The sequence below is a fragment of the Onychostoma macrolepis genome, chromosome 24 (genome assembly GCF_012432095.1).
Source record: "Onychostoma macrolepis isolate SWU-2019 chromosome 24, ASM1243209v1, whole genome shotgun sequence".
NCBI classification, from domain to species: Eukaryota; Metazoa; Chordata; class Actinopteri; order Cypriniformes; family Cyprinidae; genus Onychostoma; species Onychostoma macrolepis.
In genome coordinates this window covers 510,714-532,216 of record NC_081178.1, presented here as the reverse complement: position 1 = coordinate 532,216, position 21,503 = coordinate 510,714, and the positions used below count along the sequence as shown (strand labels likewise).

The 21,503-nt window shown below is 37.2% G+C and overlaps 1 protein-coding gene across 16 annotated transcripts in view; it reads left to right on the top strand.

Moving 5' to 3' along the window:
* Window positions 1-21,503, top strand: part of epb41l3a (erythrocyte membrane protein band 4.1-like 3a) — a 65,629-nt gene that overhangs the window by 3,408 nt on the left and 40,718 nt on the right. For 11 of the 16 annotated variants that reach the window (XR_009269070.1, XR_009269071.1, XM_058765404.1 and 8 more), the window contains exons 1-3: window positions 8,553-8,680; window positions 18,835-18,974; window positions 20,921-21,097. Coding sequence is in view for 14 of the 16 variants with exons in the window: in XM_058765404.1 (XP_058621387.1) it covers window positions 18,846-18,974; window positions 20,921-21,097 (306 nt within the window). In the remaining 2 variants the exon portion in view is untranslated. Of the gene's footprint in view, window positions 1-7,879; window positions 7,959-8,037; window positions 8,145-8,552; window positions 8,681-18,834; window positions 18,975-20,920; window positions 21,098-21,503 lie in introns of those variants that run through there. The other 5 variants (XM_058765393.1, XM_058765395.1, XM_058765392.1 and 2 more) reach the window with 4 other exon arrangements.

Sequence of the window (21,503 nt, the reverse complement as noted above, 5' to 3'; positions counted from 1 at the left end):
CTGTTCCTGATTAAACCGATTCAGCATATAATATTAAAGCCACAGTGAACTTGATTGATGTCAGACTGAAATAACGAGCCGAGCAGGTGAATACAGCTGAACTGACTCTCCTCGAAGCTCCGCCCCCCCTTGGTTACTGTTGCTAGGTCTGATAGCTTCAGTTAACCCTTTAACCGTATCCAAACTTGTTATAATTCATGAACAAATACATTTTGTAATATGATTTTGAAATACTATTTTCATGGTAATGCAATGTCCGGTTTTTAAAAATGTTTTTGATGAATTCTGAGGTTTTAAGATTTCAGTTCATATATCATTTCTGATGATTTCTAAAGCGTGATCGAGAAAAGGCAACGAAAAAAAGACTTTTTGTGACAAAGGTCAGAACTCCTGCTATGATGTAGATTTTTGAAGTGCACTCTTGTCTTAAATTAATCTATTACTGTTTAAACTTAATTTGTAACAAAAAAACTGTGGTAAAATATCTATTTAGGAGTCTTAGACCTTTCCGACAATATATAGTTTGTCATGATTAGATTAGGATTTATTTGTAATGTAGTGAAGTAAACATAGGCGTCCCCTGAGAGTTAAGAGGTTAAAGTTTTATTATTTTATTGTTTTTTTTTGTTTGTTTTTTTATGTCTAAAGTATCAGGTTTTTTTTCCATTTTAATTTTAGTATTTTCAGTACAATAAAATAAGTAAAAATTTGAAATGTCGAATTAGCACCAAAAAAAAAGAAAATCTTTTAACGTATAGTTATTTTTAAGTTTTTAATATTTTGAATTAGTTTTTACTTTTATATTTTATTCCTTCATTTGAACTTTAGTTAATTTTATAGATTCGTTGTGGTTTTTAATTTGTTTTTTTTTATGTTTGTTTAGATTTTTTTCCTATTTCTATTTTAATTTTAGCAATTTTAAAACTTTTAATATTTTTCCTTAATTTTAACTTTGGTAAAGTTTTAGTAAGTTTGTTGTGTTTTAGCTCTTTGTGTTTATTTATATTTTATTCATTTTTATGTAAATCTTAATTTTAGTAATTTTACTACTTAAACTATACAAAAACAAGAAATGTTGCCTTGGTGCCTGAAATAACTAAAATAGTAATATAAACATTTTAATATATTGAATTTTTAATACACATATCATATTTTTGTAAGACCTAGACCAGACTAATAGCACGTGTGTGTGGTCTGGATCAGGACTCTGTGATGTTGAGCTTTGTTTTGGTTGCTCTCATGGTCTCACGCTGGTGTTTAGCGCTTCGATTGTGAGTGTTCAATTACAGTCAGAGCCATGAAGTGTGTGTGTGTGTGTGTGTGTGTGTGTGTGTGAGTGTGTGTCCTGTCATCACACATCACACTCAATGAGGAGACTCTCATTAATAACACACTGAACACGAGGAGAAGCTCTTTAAATAACACTGAGAGTAAAGCTAGAAATAAACTCTACACAACTAAAGTATGCAAGCGCAGATGTGAATCCGGCACATTTCACGACATGATAGAGGTCAAGTGTGTGTGTGTCTGTTTGTTTGTTTCTGTGTGTGTGTGTGTGTGTGTGTGTGTGTGTGTGTGTCACACTGACTGACGGCAGGAGACAGAAATAAACTGAGGGACTAGTTAGTGAAGTGTGTGGGTTGTTTAGCGGTTTCAGATGGTTTGTAATCAAGAGTCTCTGTGGGCAGAACAACAGTCATTACTGTCAGACACACAAACTCTTGTTTCCGATCATCACTGTGAAACTGCACAATTATGTGCACATTTTGACGTCAGTTTAAACTCATAATTAATAAATATATTCGAGACTTGAGACTCCCGTGTAACAGGGTTGTAATAGTTGAAAACCTAAAACTAAAATTAAAAACATTAAAAACAGTTTTGTTACTTGAAATAAAATAAATATTAACTAAAGTAAAATAAAATAAAATATAAAATGTCTATGTCAGCTAGTTGCCAAAGCAACACTTTTCATTTTAATTTAGTTTAATTTAACTAAAATATGAACTAAAGAATGAAATTATATAGACATACGTATAATTTAAAAAAAAAACTACTAAAATGACAAAAACACAAAACAAAATTACAAAAATTTTAACTAAAATTAAAATGACAACAGAAAATATAAACATAAAAAATTATTCAAAATATTAATAAAAAACTATAAAAGTATCTAAGTGTTTCTAAAATAACACTCCAGTATACTTTGAAGCTTTCTGCTTTCATTATCAGTGTCATTAAATCCTGAATCCAGTCAAAATCATCAAATTGTGCGTCTGGACCAAATAATATATCTTTTTTTGTTTTCCTATTTGCTTTTGTGCAAACAACAGAGATTGTGATGCACACAGCTGGAGATTATTAATACTGTAAATAGATGAGAAATTAATCAAGGCAAGTTTATTTATTTAGCACATTTCATACACATGGAAATTCAAAGTGCTTTACATAAAAAGGATTTAAAATATTTGTACAATAATCACAATATATGCATAAGAAATAAAGACAACAATAAAAGCAAAGAATAAAACATGATTTAAAACAAATAAAAATGGATTTAAAACAATTAAGATTTATATTTTTATTCATTTTAGTTTTTTAGATTATAATATTTTATATATTTCTTAGTGCGGGGCAATGATTATTCGCGATTAATCGCATCCAAAATAAAAGTTTTTGTTTACATATTACATGTGTGTATACTGTGTATATTTATTATGTACAGTATATATGAATATAAGCACATGCATATATATAAGAAAAATATGTTTTGTTTATTTATGAAATATTTATATACAATATAAAATATAAGAATATGAATATATTAATGTATAAACATGTAAATATGTTCAAAATATATACTGTATGTGTGTGTATTTATATATACATAATAAATATACACAGTACACATACATATATAATGTAAACAAAAACTTTATTTTGGATGCGATTAATCGTGATTAATCATTTGACAGCACTAATTTAAATGTATATATTCATTTTCATATCGTTTATATTATATATAAATGCATTTAATATATAAACAACATATTTTCTTAAATATATACATGAATGTGTGTGTATTTATATATACATAATAAATATACACAGTACACACACACATATTATGTACACAAAAAAAAGTATTTTAGATGCGATTAATCGTTGCCCAGCACTACTTTATATATGTAAAGTGTTACTGAAATTCAATTTTTTAATTTTAAGTTTTAAACCTTTTGGTCATGCAGTTGTTTCAATAAACCTTCATCAACAGAGTGTTTTGTTTCTGATTTTCGAGCTTTTATTGATGTAGAAATTATTATTATTATTATTATAGCCAGAATCACTGCATTAACTAGTTGTTTTAGGTTTTTGGCACAGATTATCTTATGATCTGAATATATTCAGCGAGTGATTGTGTCGAGTAATGAGTGTGAGCAGAATGAGGTTAGAAGAGCGGCTTCTGTTTGTGTCTCTGAGTTTTTGGTCAGGTTTGTGTCGTCCCGTCTGAATAATTGAGGATAAAACAGCCTGCTGTGAACTCCAGACCTCCGCTTTCCTCCAGAGACGTGCGTGCAGCTGAGCTCATCTGGTCTCACAGAGAATAACGAGTGTGTGTGTGTGTAACCCCATCAGTACCCAGAATGCCGTGCGTCTGTGTGTTTGTATTCAGACTAGCATGATGGTAATGCAGTGTGCTTGATGGGTAATGGACATTTACAGTGAATGAATAAATCAGAGCAAATCAAAGAAACCTCTGTAATCTGAACTATCAGAGCTGTTTCTGCTCGTCATCTCAATCATCCTTTGATCAGAAACACACACACTCCACACACGTGAACACACACACACACCATACACCCTGTGTTTCACTGGACACGCGACATGAGCGCTTAGAGACACAGATTACAGCCTGTCAGTAATCCCACTGAAATCACCGCTGATCTGTGTGTGTATGTGTGTGTGTGAGAGAGAGAGAGAGAGAGAGTGTGTGTGTGTGTGTGTGTGTGTGGGCGCATCACTGATTTGTTGACTCCTCCCTCTTTTTGTGACAGGCATCAATGTATCTTGCTGCTAGTGAGATACAATCTTGTTTTTCACCTAATAAATATTGAAGTTGTGTTTTCTTGTTTAACATTTTGAATTCTGGATCGAGTGTGTTAGTAATGTGTTGATGGTCAGTGCAGCTGGTGAGGAGTGTAGTCTGTGGGTACAGTATCAGTGCTGTGGACATCTGTCCGTCTCTATGGTCAGAGTACGGTTGCTCAGTCTGTACCTCGTCATTCGTCTTCTTAGTTTACAGTCTTTCACTGTACTCAGATATTCTGCAGTGGTGTACTCTCTGTTTAGGGCCAAATAACATTCAAGTTCACTTTGTTTTCTGTTGTTTCAGTCTAATAGGTTAGATTGTTTTCATAATTTGGTCGGGCCGAATTTTGTGGATGAATATTTCCATTAGAGGGTATGAATCTCTCTCTCTCTGTCTGTCAGTCTGTGTCTCTCTCTCACAGGTGGCTCATCACTCTTCTGTTGTAATGGAGCAGTGTTTTATGCTGATGCTGGACAATAAAACCTCCATCAAACTATTTCCACGTTTCTGCCCTGATCTCTCAGCAGCACACTGTGATCTCTCTCACTTCCCGCTCGTTATATCAGCCAACACTAATGGCCAGAAGCTCAGGGTCCGTCAGATATTTCTTTTGAAAGAAATTAACACTTTTATTAATCAAGGACGCATTAAATTGATCAAAAGTGTCAGTAAAAACATTTCTATTGTTATAAAAGATTTCCTTTTCAAATAAATGCTGTTCTTTTGGAACTTTCTATTCATCTGTGAATCCTGAAATATAAAATGTATCACGGTTTCCACAAAAATATTGTGCAGCACGACTGTGTTCAACATTGATAATAATCAGAAATGTTTGTTGAGCAGCAAATCAGCATATTAGAATGATTTCTGAAGATCATGTGACACTGAAGACTGAAAATACAGCTGCGCATCACAGAAATCAAAAACTTTTACATGAGAATAATATTTCACTGTTTTTACTGTATTTTTGATCAAATAAATGCAGCTTTAGTGAGCAGAAGAGACTCTTTTAGACTTAGTCTTTAATGCAGCGGTTCAGGAGAAGATGCTCATTATATTGATTTTCACAGCACACTTCGGTTAAACACAGCCAGATCTTTTGGCTTCTTTCTGTCGGTGTTTTTTAGCTGTTTTTCGAAGCTCTTGAGTTTGAGACACTGCAGAGAGCAGCCGAGCAGCAAATGAGTTTTCTGAAGATAATTAGTGTATAAATATGCATTAATGAAGCTGAAACTGAAGCTCTGAACAACAGGAGCCAATCAGAGTGATGTGTGATTGACAGCTGACCTCAGCTCAAGTGTGTTAACACTCGTCAGTTAGACTGATGCTGCTGTGAGTGTGTGTGTGTGTGTGTGTGTGAGTGTGTGTGAGTGTGTGTGAGTGTGTGTGTGTGTGTGTGTGTGTGTGTGTGCAGATGCATGATGGGAAATGCAGCCGACAGGACTCATCTAGATGCACAGCAGACAGCGTTCGATGAGAGAGGGACGAGCAGAGAGCTGTCAGAATGACATGTGTTTATTTCTTCAGTCAGATCGTGAATTATGTTACCTCATAATACCACAGGAACATTTTATTATATTAAAAATCCTTATTAGTGAGTTTCCCCGTGGGTATATTTATAGGGAAGTGATCTTGTCAGGCCTCATCTGTGATTATATTCATGAATCAAACGGCTGCGTCTCATTTGGCCGCATGTTCCGGAGTTTCTGCTGATGTTCCAAACGTATGGACTCCGTCCAGACTCTCACTGTGTGTGTGTGTGTGTGTGTGTGTGTGTGTGGCGCTCTGGGTCTCTTCTGGAGTTCAGACGCAGGATCAGAGAGAAATCAAGAGCAGCTTGTGTTTAGAGTCTAACATTCACATGGGAAATGTTTCAAGTCTGAATATATTAATTACATGAATGCGAATACAGATTGATGACTGCACTAAGTTTTCTACAACTATAGGGTATATTACACTACAATACACTACAGTTTACCGTAGTAAAAATTAAAGTATACTACAGTATTTATTACAGTTTATCAGTTCATCAGTATGCTGTAGCATTCATTAACAAAGTGTTGTAATTACTATAATATATACAGTATAATACACTTTACTATAGTACGGCTCAAAAACACTGTAGTATTTACTTTAAATTACTATAGTGTTTTTTCATGTGGGAAGGAATCAGGTCCCACTGTGTGTGTGTGTGTGTGTGTATTAGATGCATTGATTGATTCTTCCCCTCTTCCCATAATGATGAAGATCGAGGCTATCAGATTGATTGCAACAGCCAAAATTCAACATTTCTTTATGAATGTTCATATTCCACAATGCACACTTTCAATATTGAATGATGAAATGGTAAAGCTAGTGAGAAAACGGCTCTGTCTCAATAGCCATACGACCCGAGATGTTATTTTCCAGTCGTGTCGAGACGGAGGTCTCAGTGTCCAAACATTGAATGGATTTATACTGCCTCCAGAACAGGTCATCTTCTGAACATGCTGAATAACGGCGATACATCTGTCAGAGAGTTGGCACATGAGTCACTTTTTCTTCATTTACAGCGGCGTAAAGTACCGGCTGCTTCGTGCAACGAGCCCCAGTTTCTTGGATTGAAATTAAAACAGAATGGAAAGTTGGACATTAAAACAGCCGGATTTGGAGTACGCTCTGATTGGCTGGACCTAAATGATCTGTGCCAGCGTACAGGACTGCAGCTCTCTTGGCAAGGACCTGACGGAGCGGTAGCGGTCCTTAATGAGAATATAATAACAGATCCGCATATCTCTACTCTAGCGGTACTCCACACAGAAGGTACACCTCGTCAACTATCGACCAATAATGTGAGAGCCTCACTTCTTCATCTCAGAAAAACTCAAAGTGCTCAGCATTGGATGGGCTTGAAATTACAGGGAAAATTAGCACTTCTTCAATCAGCTGACCATTCAGTATCCCATTCTGTTTTGACGAACTTTTCAATCTCAGAGGATATTCACATTTTTATGATTAAAGCACGACTACAATGTCTTCCAACAATGTACAATTTGTCAATATGGTACCCGTCAAAATACAACTCCTACTGTCTGTTACACCAAAATCAACAGGAAAATGAAACCGTCGCTCACATCTTAAATGGATGTTGTTGTTATAAAGGACTGTATGTGTCCAGACACGATCGACTGGTTGATTTGATTGTAAAGATAGTAAGATTCATCAGCAGACTACTGTTGAACTGAACTGGTTCTATCACAACACATCTGACAGAGACTCCTGACATCGAGGCTTCGAACACTGTATCTGTTATTGAAGTTGGCTGTTGTTTTGACTCGTATTTTGAGACTTGTTATCTTTCTAAATTGTTGAAATATCAGCCATTGGTTGAAGCCATCCATCAACTTGGCTATCAGTGTAAATTGATTATTCTAATATTTGGAAGTTTAGGTCGTGTGCACAAGAATGTGATTAAAGGACTGCAGTTGGGCGGATTGCAGAAGAAGAAAGCAAAAAAACGTGCTAAATTTTGTTCAGTTTCAGCTATTATAGGGAGTATGCAAATATGGAAACGAAGATGTTTTGTCTATCCTTGAGTGTTGATTGTATAAATATAAGGACTTGTGAATGTATGTTAGCCGAGTGAACCTGTCATCTTGCAGACTGACTTCCCAAAGTGTTTGGATTCCGTTTTTGTTGCTTGTCTTGTGAATCCAAATAAAAGAAGAAAATGTACATGTGTGTGTGAGAGAGTGATGAATTCAGTGAGCTATAGATATTAGTGATGAGTCAGCATGTTGGTTTAACCCTGTGTGTGCTGCACTGCTCTGATCACCGACACACACCGACACACACCGACCGGCGCAAGAGACCAGAGCAGCAGCACACGGTGAGTCTCTCTCTCTCACACACACACACACACACACACACACACACACCCACCCCATATGTGTGTGTGTGTGTGTGATGCGCAGTACAAGTGTGTGTGTGTGTGATGCGCAGTACAGGAGTGTGTGTGTGTGTCTGCAGTCAGTCAGTCGCCGCTCACCGGGAAGCAGCAGCAGCATCAGAGCCGGTAATCAGCTGTTATTCTGCTTCAGTTTGTGTGTGTTCGGATGAAATGACAGGAAAACTACAGCGTGTGTGTGTGTGTGTGTGTGTGTGTGTGTGTCCTTCAGCAGCAGCCGCTATAGAAGCACAACTCATAGCAGTTGTATTTGTGTGTAATTTTATTGACAGTCATCCTGACACACACACACACACACACACACACAGGGTCGCGTTCACGAAGCCATGCTGAAACTCTGTGCGCGTTACTGTCATACTGTCTTTATGGTTGTATGTTTTATTAATGCGGCTGTGTGTGATTCATGGCGCTTCTGGAGTTCGCCGGTACCGGTTTCGTTTTAGTGGTTCTGCAATGCGGTGGGTGTGGCCTGCGCGTGCACGCGGACTGCCTGCGTGACGTCACCGCCCGTGATGACGCGATGAGGAGAAATAACAGAAATCAGTCGAATTCACGAAGGAGTTTCTGTCCAGTGCGATCAAACAAGATCCATTTAGGAATGAAAAAGATCAAATGGAATTCAGAAAAATGACAGAGAATCGCAGGTATTTATAGAAATGATATGGGCGCCGTTTGTAAAATAAAATGTGTCAGAAAAACTGGTCAAACTCTGCCAGATTCAACTACAAAAACAAATACATTTAGCAAGATTTACCTAAATAAGCTTCATGCCTTTTTTATTACTATATTACTAAATATCAACATAAAAGACCAAAGCTAAATCTAAATATTTAATCTTAAACGAAATCGTGTATTTAAATTTAAATGTTAAATATACAAACAAATCCGAATGTTCTATTTAAATGCTAAATCTTAATGATTTTAATGTCAACTGTAAATGTTAAAACCAAATCCTAAATATAAATGTGAATCCTGTATGTTAATATTATATCTATCTATCTAATCTAATATTAAAGATTAGATTAGGAGTCTATCTATCTCTACCTAATCTTTAATATTCCTAATCTATCTATCTATTTATCTATATAGATAGATAGATAGATAGATAATCTTGCATACCCTTGGAATGTTTTGGGAAGAGAAGTGCTGATTAATATTCATGTTTAATGTTAATGAGTACTGTATGTATATGCAGGGTGTAAATAATGGCATTAACAGCAGCTGCACTGTAAACAAAACAGATTTACTAGAAAATGCTACTCCAGTTTTTCTGCTTTAAAATTTTCATCTTTGTAATTAGTTTCTGAGTGTGCATTTCTATCTGCACCAATTTTTTAATGACATGTGTCCTCTTATTAGTAATAATCATGCGTTTGCGGCGAGACGAGGCAGTGCAGATCTGCAGGACGCTGTACAGTATCTGTTTCTCAGCTCATATAAATGCTTCAGGAACGCCTCACATACGCAGAAATGAAGGTCGTGTGATTTAACATTAACATTCAGAGATCTGCACTGTGTCTTTATGAATCTCTTGGCCTTTAGCTGTTCTCCTCTCCATAAACAATGTGTTCCTCAGAAAGCCGTGCTGATGATCAGCTGGATGTGGGTCAGAGGTGTTTAAGCACCATGGACAGCAGCAGCTTCACTGATTCTGAAGCGCAGTCATGCACTGACGCTGTGCAAGTGTTTGTCTGGCCTTCATTTAGCAGCGTCTCGTGAGATCCGACTGAAGAACAGCTTCTATTCCTGACTGTAATTTGCTCAGGGATTGAAACCTGGCCTAGATTATATGATTGTTCTTGTTCCGCTCGTTCGCTCTGTTATTGTTCATTTCTTAATGCTTTGTATTGAGAAGCATCTGTGGGAGCGAAAGGCCATTATATGGTATATTATGGTGAACCATCTCACATATTGCACCTGAAAATAAAAATAAGAAATTATATTTTTCATCAGGAAAATTGATCCTGTTTTCATCCTATTTTAATCCCGTTCATATTTTTTTGCATTATTTTTATTACAACTACATTACTTTGATTGCAAAAACATCTTATTCTCATTACTGTCTAGACATTTCACGTACTTTACATTATAACTGTCGTTATTCTCAGTAATCATTCACATTATTATGGAAGTCCATTTCCACCACAGAATAAAAAATAGGAAAGGTCATATTGACTTTTTAAGATATAAACTCAGATTTGTTTGACAGAAACTCCAAATTAGTTGCAATTAGCCTGCCTTTTTCTTTTTTTATTCCATGGCAGAAAAAAACAGCATTGTGAGAAAGTCAGGATTGTGAGCTAAAATATAACAACTACCTTTCATTTAGTATTTTTTTTTATTACAAAAACCGGCTTCCATACATTATGCTCTCAGTACTGTAATACAATGATTTATTTTTATTTTTATTTGCATTAATTAAAATCAGTGCAACAAATAATGCCATAATCTATAAGTGTTCAACTTTATAAACAATGTAAATAATATTTACATACTCTATAACATTAATGAGAATTGGTTGTGCTTAACCTCTATAAAAATATAGAGACAATGAAAAATTGACATTTTTCTTTTGAATACGAAGGTGAAATATTTAATATTAATGTGTTTGACTGGTTTCAACAGGTTCTTGTGTTTCGATTAGTTACAAGATTGTGTCCAAAAGCCATTGATTTTCTTTGTCTTTTTCTTATTGAAACGTCTGAGTGACACAGATCTGTTGAGGATTGTGATGTGATTATTATTTATGAGCATCAGTGATGTGTTTCAGTGGTTTTGTGTGTTTGTATCTGACAGGTTTGAGCTTCATTCACACATTTGTCAACAGTAAATATCAGAATATCAGCAGAACACAGTAATAAATCGAGTGTTTTGGTGTCAGCTGTGTTAGTGTCACTCATTGACTGATTGTTGGGCTGTGGGCGGGGCCTCTGGGCTCATGAATAATGCAGAGGGTGGGTTGATTGCTCGTGTGTGATTGGCTCTCTGCGTTCTGCTGCTTTAGTTCTGGATCAGAGAGGAATGAGAGTGCAGTGATGCTGATGAGTGTGTGTGTGTGTGTTTGAGTCGCTGTGATCGTAAGCAGATGCTCGTCGCTCTCAGCTGTGTACTGATGTGCAGGAAGCTCTTCATGTCACACGGCTGTATCGGAGCAGCTGATTGGCTGAGAGCCATCGGCGTGTCCTCTGCAGAGAGACAAAGACACAGAATAGAACGTCTCAAGGACTCACAGACCAGACCTAAACCAGATCCTCAGACCAGAAACCAGAACAAATCACACAAAACTACAATGTTCTGCTACAATCTCTTTGTTTACCATATTTATACATCAGGATATGTACTATGTACCATGGTTTCCTGTGGTATGTTTTTATAATAATACTATACAAATATGACATATTGTGTTTTTAATTATGCATTTCTGCGTGGGTTTCATTGTGTAATGTTGTGTTTGGTCAGGGCTTCCCAAACAGTGGAAATGCTGATGAAAAGCTAAGTTTAATTTAATTAAAATTAAAATAAAAATGAAAACAATTGAAGTAAAAATACTTACTCAAAATTAATTAAACCATAAAAATATACAATTAAAATGAGCAAATAATATAAAAATTAATATAAATATAATTAATTAATTAAAATAAACAGTTTAAATATTAAATATTTTAAATATTAAATAATTAAATATTTTCATCTAAAAAGATTCAATATTTGAATCGTTTAGTTGCATGTCATGAGAGCATGAACTGACATCAGAGAACCGTGGACATGTGAAAGTGTTGTTAAGTTATTGAAATATTAACTTCAAATCTCAAGTAAATATTTGATCTTAAAGGTGTTTGGTGTTTGTGAATCTCTGATAAGATGATGTTGAGTTCATTAGAGCAGCATTTCTGAATTCACAGCCTTATAAATATGAAAAATACAGTCTGTCATAAATGCATCTTTTTACATTTTTCTATTTGTAGATACTGTAGCCTATACAAAAATGCATCATGATATAGGTTATATAGTAAAACTTGGTATTGATGTTAGCCACCACTGTCATCACCAACAAAGACATTACAGGATTCTGCTTTTTACACTGTGTAAATATGATTTCATATGAATTTATTATGACTTTGTGGTAGTAAAATTACTTCATATTAACTGTGGTATATTGACAGTTTACTGCGGTAGAGCTTTGTAAAGGAGCCTCGTGTGTCGAAAATCCTGTGTCGATTGTGTCTTGTTTGAAAATAAATCCACGGTAAAATGAAGTGAACACATGACTGAATTGATGCAGTCTGGAACTTCATTAAAAATAAAGTTCATTCACTCTTTCCTAATGTTGGGATCGGAAGGAAGGCAACGCAAGCACTGTTTTCCACAGATTGGCACTGCACAGCGAGTATTCAGAGCATCTTCATCGTTTGGTTTCTGCAAAGACCTGCGTTCGCCTCTCTCGTAAACACTACATATGCGAATCGGTGGGCGGGGCTAAACAAGCAGCGATGTAGAATCTGTGGGTGGGGCTAAACAGGCAGTGATGTTGAATTGGTGGGCGGAGCTAAACAGACAGTGATGTTGAATCGGTGGGCGGGCTAAACCGGCAGGGATGTATAATCGGTGGGCGGGGCTAAACAGACAGTGATGTAGAATCGGTGGGTGGGGCTAAACGGGCAGGGATGTATAATCGGTGGGCGGGGCTAAACAGACAGTGATGTTGAATCGGTGGGTGGGGCTAAACGGGCAGGGATGTATAATCGGTGGGCGGGGCTAAACAGACAGTGATGTTGAATCGGTGGGTGGGGCTAAACGGGCAGGGATGTATAATCGGTGGGCGGGGCTAAACAGACAGTGATGTTGAATCGGTGGGTGGGGCTAAACAGGCAGCGATATAGAATCGGTGGGCGGGGCTAAACAGGCAGTGATGTAGAATCGGTGGGTGGGGCTTATCCACACTATTACAACATAGAACATTCCACAAGTTGTCATTTTGGCAGACTGCCTTCAATATAAGCTGTTTTTAGACTAACAACAAAGCTTTGAGTTCTGAAACTTACAGGATGGTTTTTATAGTTCAGTGACCTCTTATATGTCAAAAGATCAAGGGAATTATGGTTTCTCAGTTCATGACCGCTTTAAATGACAGGCTCATTCTGAATCAGATGAGTGAGTCTCTTTTTCACCTGCTGTCACTGGGAATAAAGGCTGTCTGTTATTAGTGCTAATAATAATAATACATGAAATTAATATAGCACCTTTCCAGAGCTCAATGATGCATAGATGCGAATACATGCATCAATTAAGATAAATTACGATGAGAAAATACATTTGAGTTGTGATTTGAACTCATCACTAGTACTAGTGCTCATAACAATGTGACCAAACAAAGTTCAATGTGTAATTTGTGTACTGCATTAACCAAGCAACTCACTGAAAACCAGCTGCATCACAACAGTGAGTTTTATACTGACAAACATGACTCAGATTTTCCTTAGAATCTAGTTTTTCTAGTAATTGCAGGTTTGTGATAAATCGTTATCCTCAGAGTCACCTTCATGTGATTAACGGGTCAGTTCTGCTTCTGGGAATCGATCGTTGAATCTCCACATCAGTGATTCTGCAGTCTGTTTCCATATGAACTCATGAAGCCTTCAGTAGATTAGTCTGTGTTTTCTAATTAGGCCGTGACTCATTAGTAACAGATTTGATTTCACTGTGTTTTCCGCTCTTAGACGGAGACTGAAAGCTATTTCTTTGCTCATTTGGAATAGAAATCAGCATGAGTGTGGGTTTTTGTATTGAAATATGAATGTCTCCTCCTGTAGAGATGTGAATGTGTGTTTGAGCATCCTCTCACTGACGTCTCTGTTATTAAAGATCACACACAGGTGTTTGATTGGCGGCTGTCACTCATGCAGAACTCATTCATGACAGAAAGTTTCATCCTGCAGTCAGTCCGCTGATGAACCGCGTCTGATTCACTTTGAGCTTCTGATGAGTCACTGTTGTTCTTATGAGAAAAAAAAGAAACACATGTTCACTAATTCATCCAGTGAGCGTCTAGAGCTAAAAAGGTAAAAAGAGGCTAAAAAGAGGAGCAGCTCTGATCATTTATAGGTGCTGTATGTAATTTCTGAGTATACTAAAACACAAAAATACCATCATGTTTGCAGATGTTTAGGAAACATGTTATGTTCATACACTTGATTCTCAGAGAAACAACGCTTCAGCCGGTTATCCTGCTTTGAAATGTGCGTTCTGTGTCGGAATATCTGTTTTTGTTTTGGTCTGTGTGACTCCGCCCACTACCAGTTCGCCCAATAGGATTTCTACACCCCGGGTTGCCAGTTGGTGGAAAACACAGCCATGATTTCTCAAGAGCAATTTTTGAAGGGGCATCGCCGTGTTACACTCTAAACCTGGACAAGTTGAATTTACTTAAATAAACTTGAGGAAACTGGATGCCCTAAAAAAAATTAAGTAATGTAAACTTAAAAAAATTATGTATATTTAACTTAAACATTTTTGTAATGTCAATCACAAAGTTCAGTTCATTTAACTTAAAATGTTTTGTAATATCAATTAATTTGCAGTTATTACACCTAGTATATTTAAGTTTAATGTACTAATTTCCAAGTTAAATCTATATCAGTTGTTTTAGTTTTCCAATTTGTTAAACTAGAAAAAAGCACACAAATAAAGGAACATTCATGCAATTTTCTGTTTTATTTTAATTCAGTTCGAAATGTTAATTTTGAAAACAAAACATGAATTTTTCATATCCTGAAAACATTTCCACATAAAACATGAAAAAAACTAGATTAACATATGATGGAATTAACATATTGTTAAGCACATAAACAGTCTATATCAGAATCGCAACAAATGTTTTTTTAAATTTTTTTTTTATTTTAGGTGCTAACTCACCTTTTCCAAGGTTGAGCATTACCTGCTGAATAAATATAAAGTGCTTTTCATACACTTAGGGTAGTCCAGGTGCAGGGCATAAATCAGTCAGGGGAAAAAATGGACATAGAAGGCCTGAGATTGGTCAGTGCATGCATTGCCAAACTTTCTTCCGAGATGATTCCCACCCATGGGTTCAGCTGTGGATTTTCTTGATCAATGCTGAGGATTTTTGGTGGAGTCTGTCTTGTCAGCTTCATCCTAACAGAGGAAGAAACAGATCAACATTATCAAGTCTGTTAGATGATGCTGTTGTCAAATACTCCAAGTCATATGCTGTGTTCACACCATGTCAGAGTTACAGTAATTCTGAGGACAACATTGAGCTGTTCGTGTCCTTGGACCTGGAATTGTGCGTTTTTATGGCAACACTATCAACGCCTAAATTAATCTGCAGCAGTCAGGTACAGTGGTCATGTGGTAACAGTAGGAGCTCTCAGAAAATTCCCAGTTTACAGATGGCACTTATCAGTTCTACGAGGACATAAATGCTTTATCCAAGTTGGAATCTTGTAGTAACAATAATTTACAGTATGGGATGAATGCACTTACACATACCTGGTTTACTGTAAAAAGAGCTGAAGTACCATCTGGGTGATGTCAGGCTTGTCGTTGACAACTTTTCTGTGAAGAGCAAACATTAAAGTTACAGTCTTTCTAAGGGTATCTGACGTTAGGGCTTACATCTAATTGTGAAGGTGGCATAAATGTACACTTTTTTTGTGCATAAAATGATTTAAATGTATGTACATGCCTGTTGGGGACACTTAATTTCTAGCGATTATCGCCAATTTGATTGCACAGATACTATTTAAACTAAACTGAGCTAGACAATGACATCTCTGAATTCAATAATGAAATGCCTTTAACTGAAAATTGAGTGTTTAATCTTATCATTATACATTACTGACACTCTATCCTCCAGTTTGATACTGTTAAGTGCTTTGACACAATCTGTATTGTTAAAAGCGCTATATAAATAAATAAAGGTAAAGGTGATGTGAAGAAGGAAATTGTTCCGTTCTTGTATATATTCCATGTTTGAACAGAGACGTGGTTTCACGGACAGGGCTTAACTTAGCGAAGTCAGGACTAGGCCTAAGTTAAATTAGGATATTTAAATAGCTTTTATAAAAATGCCTTGTGCCTGTTGTGCGTCTTGAGACAAGATAATGGCACTGACATATTTTAAGATGTATTAGTACAAGGTATTTTCAGTTAAGACGGCATTAACATGCATTTTAGTCTGAGACCAGCCTTAAGCCTTGTCTGTGAAACCGGGAGGATAATGTTTAAATAGGTGTGCTGTCTTATCATGGTTATGAGGGCCATACTTACACTTCCGAAGCATCTCTTCCATTTCTTCTTCCTTCCAAAACAAGATAGTCGTTCAGAGGGCTCTGAACCTAGATAGAACAGAAGTAGATTCATCCATTTTTGTATTTCTACCGTTAATTGACTTAAACTTACTCTTTCAAACAATAGCAATGTTTAAATTAAATGTGGTAAATTATTGCACTCACCATTTTAGCATCACCATAGTCTCTCCTCCGCTGGAAGCGTGGCTGCTGTATGAGTAAAAATAAATTTACACTCCTCATAAACAACATGGAGTGAAAAAGAAATCACAGAAAGGAAGAGGCGAAAAAATGTCAGTCGAACCAAAGTCTCGCTGGTCCGGGGTTCAGGCGCGGTTATGTCCGCTGCAGACGAGAGAGAAAACTATCACTTCACAAGGAAACCAGCTTCAGCAGATTTTTGAGTTTTCTCAACTTGTTGTTTTAAGTTTATACAACAAAAAGTTGAGAGAACTCAAAAATTTCCTAAAAAAATAAGTTGAGAAAACTCAAAAATCTGCTGATTGCTCTTTTTTTTTTTTTTTTTACAGTGTAGGCTGTTTCATTTCATTCTGTAACCTGCTTGTTCTACAGATCTGTGTACTTAAATGCTACTGTTTTTGAAAGCATTGATCTTTTTTTTGCATTTCCCTTACCGAATGTGCTACCCTGTCAGCAATAACCTGTCCATGGGCTTTTTTGATTACTGTCGGTTTAAGTGCCAGCGACGCAGATATTGCTATTAAAACAATCAAAATCCGAAAAAAATTATACATGTATATTCAAATGAGGAGTTTTAAAGGGGTCATCGGATGCAAAATTCACTTTACAAGTTGTTTGAACATAAATGTATGTTGGAAGTGTGTGTACACATCCATCCTGTAATGATAAAAATCCACCCAGTGTTTTTTTTTTAAATCCCTATATTAAAATCCTCTTTCTCAAATCAGGCGGTTCTGAGATTCCTGTCAGAATGATGTAGTTCTGCGCAGGCCCCTCCCACGATAGTTGATTGACAAGCCGTCTTACCCTAGCCCCGCCCTGAGTGAGCTGAGAGCTGTCTGCCTCCGGTGCAGGGAAGACAAGATGTCTCAGATTAAGTGATTGAGTTTTGTTGTTGGATGTAATAATGAATATAGCAGTCGTCATTAACTCCCGACATCTGAACCGCTGAAGACACAGAGGATTAACGTTACTTTCGTTTTGAAGGGAATGCGCCTGATCTACATAAATGCATCTATGTTCACGCAAATCATTTGATCCAGCTTCATCTACAGAAGAAGTGAGTGTAAGGGTTTTTATGAATCTTTATGAATCGCCTTTCCTAATAATGTGCTAGTTAGCCTGTTTTTACGGCTGAAGTAAACAGTACTGCTCGTCACCACGGAAGAGAGGGGCGGAGTCAGCAGAGCTCATTAGCATTTAAAGCAACATGGACTAAAAAAACAGCTTGCTGGTGTTTTTTACACTACCATTGAGAAATTTTAACCATAGTATGTTACAGACTTTTCATTAAGACCCTAAAGAATCATATCAACTTGTGTAAAATGGGCATCCGATGACCCCTTTAAACAGCAAATCAGTCATTCAGAGAATACATTTTATTTTTGAACATTTATCAAGGTCCGGACCTCGGTGACCTCATAGCTGGCTTCGTGCCTGGAGACAACCCTCAGATGGGAAGGGTCCTGACCCCCCGTCCTGTTTTATGAATTTGCTAGCTGTCAGTATTACATACGACACCTTTAATGAGAAATATATGAATTCATATCGAGATCTCTGGATATTGATTCACACACACACACACACACACACACACACACACACACACACGCGCGCGCTTGAGTCCCTCAGCGGCAGATTCTATATTTGTCCTCCACAGAAATGAAAGAGGCATTCTAATGAAGGACAGGAAATGCAGCGGCTAGCTTCCTGTTTGCACTGTTTGATGTGATGAAGTGCTTTCATCTTCCTCATCTGATGGGATTCTTTCACTCTCTGTCGTTTGATGTTTCTCTGCTCTCTGGATCTGGATCAGTCCCCGTTCATACGATGCAGATGCATTTGTTGAGCTGTTAAACAGTTTCTTGTGCATCTCAACTTCTTCTCCGTCTCTCGTCTTTCCCACAATGCCTGTGATCTTAAACATGTGCAGAAGTCCTGCAGATAAACGTTCAACACTGTCCTACAGAGAAAAGACAAACTTGCATTAATATTCATGATCCTGTGCTTCATTCATCACGGCAAACAGGAATCATGGGAAATGGTTATGAATGTTACATTTATTTTATCTGATCAGAATCCTGTTTGTTTTACGCTCACGTTCATATTTACACAAAGTAAAGTTCATAGTTTGACATGTCAGCTGGAGATGTGTTATTTAAAGGAATTGTTCAGCTAAAGCTGTCGTTTGTTTGTTGTGATCTGCTCAGTGTAATTCTGTCATTCTTTGCCTGTAAGCCGTTCGTGTTGCAGGTTTTCATGTGCGTTTGTTTCTGCTCTGATCACAGTTTGATTTGAAATGACGACAGAACCAGAGAGCCAATCAGAGCAGCAGGGGGCCAGTGCGGCTCCGCCCCATTCAGCCCCGCCCCTCGATAACCAGCTTCCTCCTGCCGCCGCCCACAGCACACCTGTGAGGAAAGAGCAGGTACTGTTCGGCGTTCACTCAGAACGCGGTTTTCATTCCACTGTGCTGCTTTTCCATTATTTTTCTATGTAAATGTGCAATAAACATGCATATATACACCGCTCTAAAACTGCAGCGCTTTCAAATCAGATGATTTACGATACGTGCTCCGAAGTCCCGATCTAAATAATGATTCGCAAACCATCATTTCAGTGCGGGACATTGAATCGTGGATCGTGAATCATTCAATTTGCAAGATGATTTGCAAACCTGCTCCGAAGTTCCGATCTGAATCAAATGATTCACGATACGTGATCTGATTGGAGCGCTTCAAAACAGTGAATCATTTTGTGACTGGTTTAACTGGTTCGGCGTTTCGAAAAGCTCCGTTTCAACCATCACTAAACATACAAGCGATGTCAACATTCTTAAATGAATGGCTCTTTTGAATAGCTTGAAATGAATGATCGAAGTCACGAGTTTGAATCAATCAGAGCGGTTCCAGCATGAATGACTCACTCAGTTGAATCGGTTTGTCTGTTCCTCTGCTTTTCGCGTCTTCAGTCATGTTCACACGACACTGTCAGCACTACTGCTGGCTCAGCTCGCTAGTTTTATAACATTAACTGAAAGGGATAGTTCACCCAAAAATGAAAATGTGATGTTTATCTGCTTACCCCCGGGGCATCCAAGATGTAGGTGACTTTGTGTCTTCAGTAGAACACGAACGAAGATTTTTAACTCAAACCGTTGCAGTCTGTCAGTCCTATAATGCCAGTCAATGGGCACACAATCTTTGAGAGAAAAAAAACATGCACAGACAAATCCAAATTAAACTTTGCGGCTCGTGACGATACACTGATGTCCTAAGACACGAAACGATCGGTTTGTGCGAGAAACTGAACAGTATTTATATCATTTTTTACCTCTGATACACCTCAATGTCCAACTGTCACAACATCCAGTGCGTGACGTGTCAACCTGCTCTGACACATAGATATATATACATAGATGTGTGCCCATTGACTGGCATTATATGACTGACAGACTGCAACGGTTTGAGTTAAAAATCTTCGTTTGTGTTCTACTGAAGAAACAAAGTCACCTACATCTTGGATGCCCTGGAGGTAAGCAGATAAACATCACATTTCCATTTTTGGGTGAACTATCCCTTGAAATAAGCAAAAAAAAAAAAAAGTGTGTTGTTTTACCAAAAATAATAAATACATAAATAAATATCAATATTTCCATTCCAAAAATCATCTAACACAAATCAGGAACATATTGAGGTGAGGTAACCAGTTTACTGCTAACTAGTGAAACACTCCATTAATATGATGAGCTGCAGCTCAAAATACATGTTAGATGGAAACATTGTGCTTTATGATGGAGTTTGTAGCTTAATTCACTATAAGTGTCCCTGCAGCACAAAAGCAGTCATAAGCAGCAGCTATATTTGTAGCAATAGCCAACAATACATTGCATGGGTCAAAATTATACATTTTTCTTTTATGCCGTTCCATGAAGATATTTTGTAAATTTCCTACCGTAAATATATCAAAACTTCATGTTTGATTAGTAATATGCATTGCTAAGAACTTCATTTGAACAACTTTAAAGGTGATTTTCTCAATATTTAGATTGTTTTGCACCCTCAGATTCCAGATTTTCAAATAGTTGTATCTCAGACAAATATTGTCCGATCCTAACAAACCACACATCAATGGAAAGATTAGTTATTCAGATGATGGGTCACATATTTGAAATAGTTTGAGCTGCAGTTCAGTTTCTGACAGTTCAATAGAAATCAGTTGAAAGCATCCAGTCTCTCAACCGTTGAAGTGAATGTTCAGTTTATCAGTATATATTGTAATACATATAGCAGAATGAGAATGTGATTGTGTGTGTGTGTGTGTGTGTGTGTGTGTGTGTGTGTGTGTGTGTGTGTGCGTGTGTGTGTTTGTCAGGGCGGTGGATTCCCGCAGGGGAAAGCCGATCAGCAGTCGGTCGAGGACGACGGCACGTCACACTGGTCCTCCTCCAGTAAACTGACCCGATCTCCGGTCAAAATCAGCCGGAAACCCAAGAACATGCAGTGCAAGGTGGCGCTTCTGGACGGCTCCGACTACACCTGCGTGGTGGAGGTGAGACCGCAGACACATCCGTCCACCATGAAGCTCCAGCTGCTTCATATTACAGCAACCGCACCGAACACATGTTCTCCTGAACCTGACGGGTCTCTATCACTCTGATATCGACTCTCTGTTGCATCACATGGAGGCTTTCTCACTTTTTGTCTGAAAATAAATGCTTTTTGTAGTGCTTCCTTAAGGCGAGACACTACAGCCAAAACCAGCGTCTTTTATTGCACTGGTCAGTTTTGTTTTTTGTGCACCGGTATAAAGGTAATCCTGACCTTTAACTCAATTTTATTTTATTTTTTTATTTTTTATTTATTAACTTTTATTTAACCAGAAAGCACAACACAAACAAACTAAAAACACTTAAAACAGTTACATATCATTGAGTCATCTTCCGTTTGATGAATAA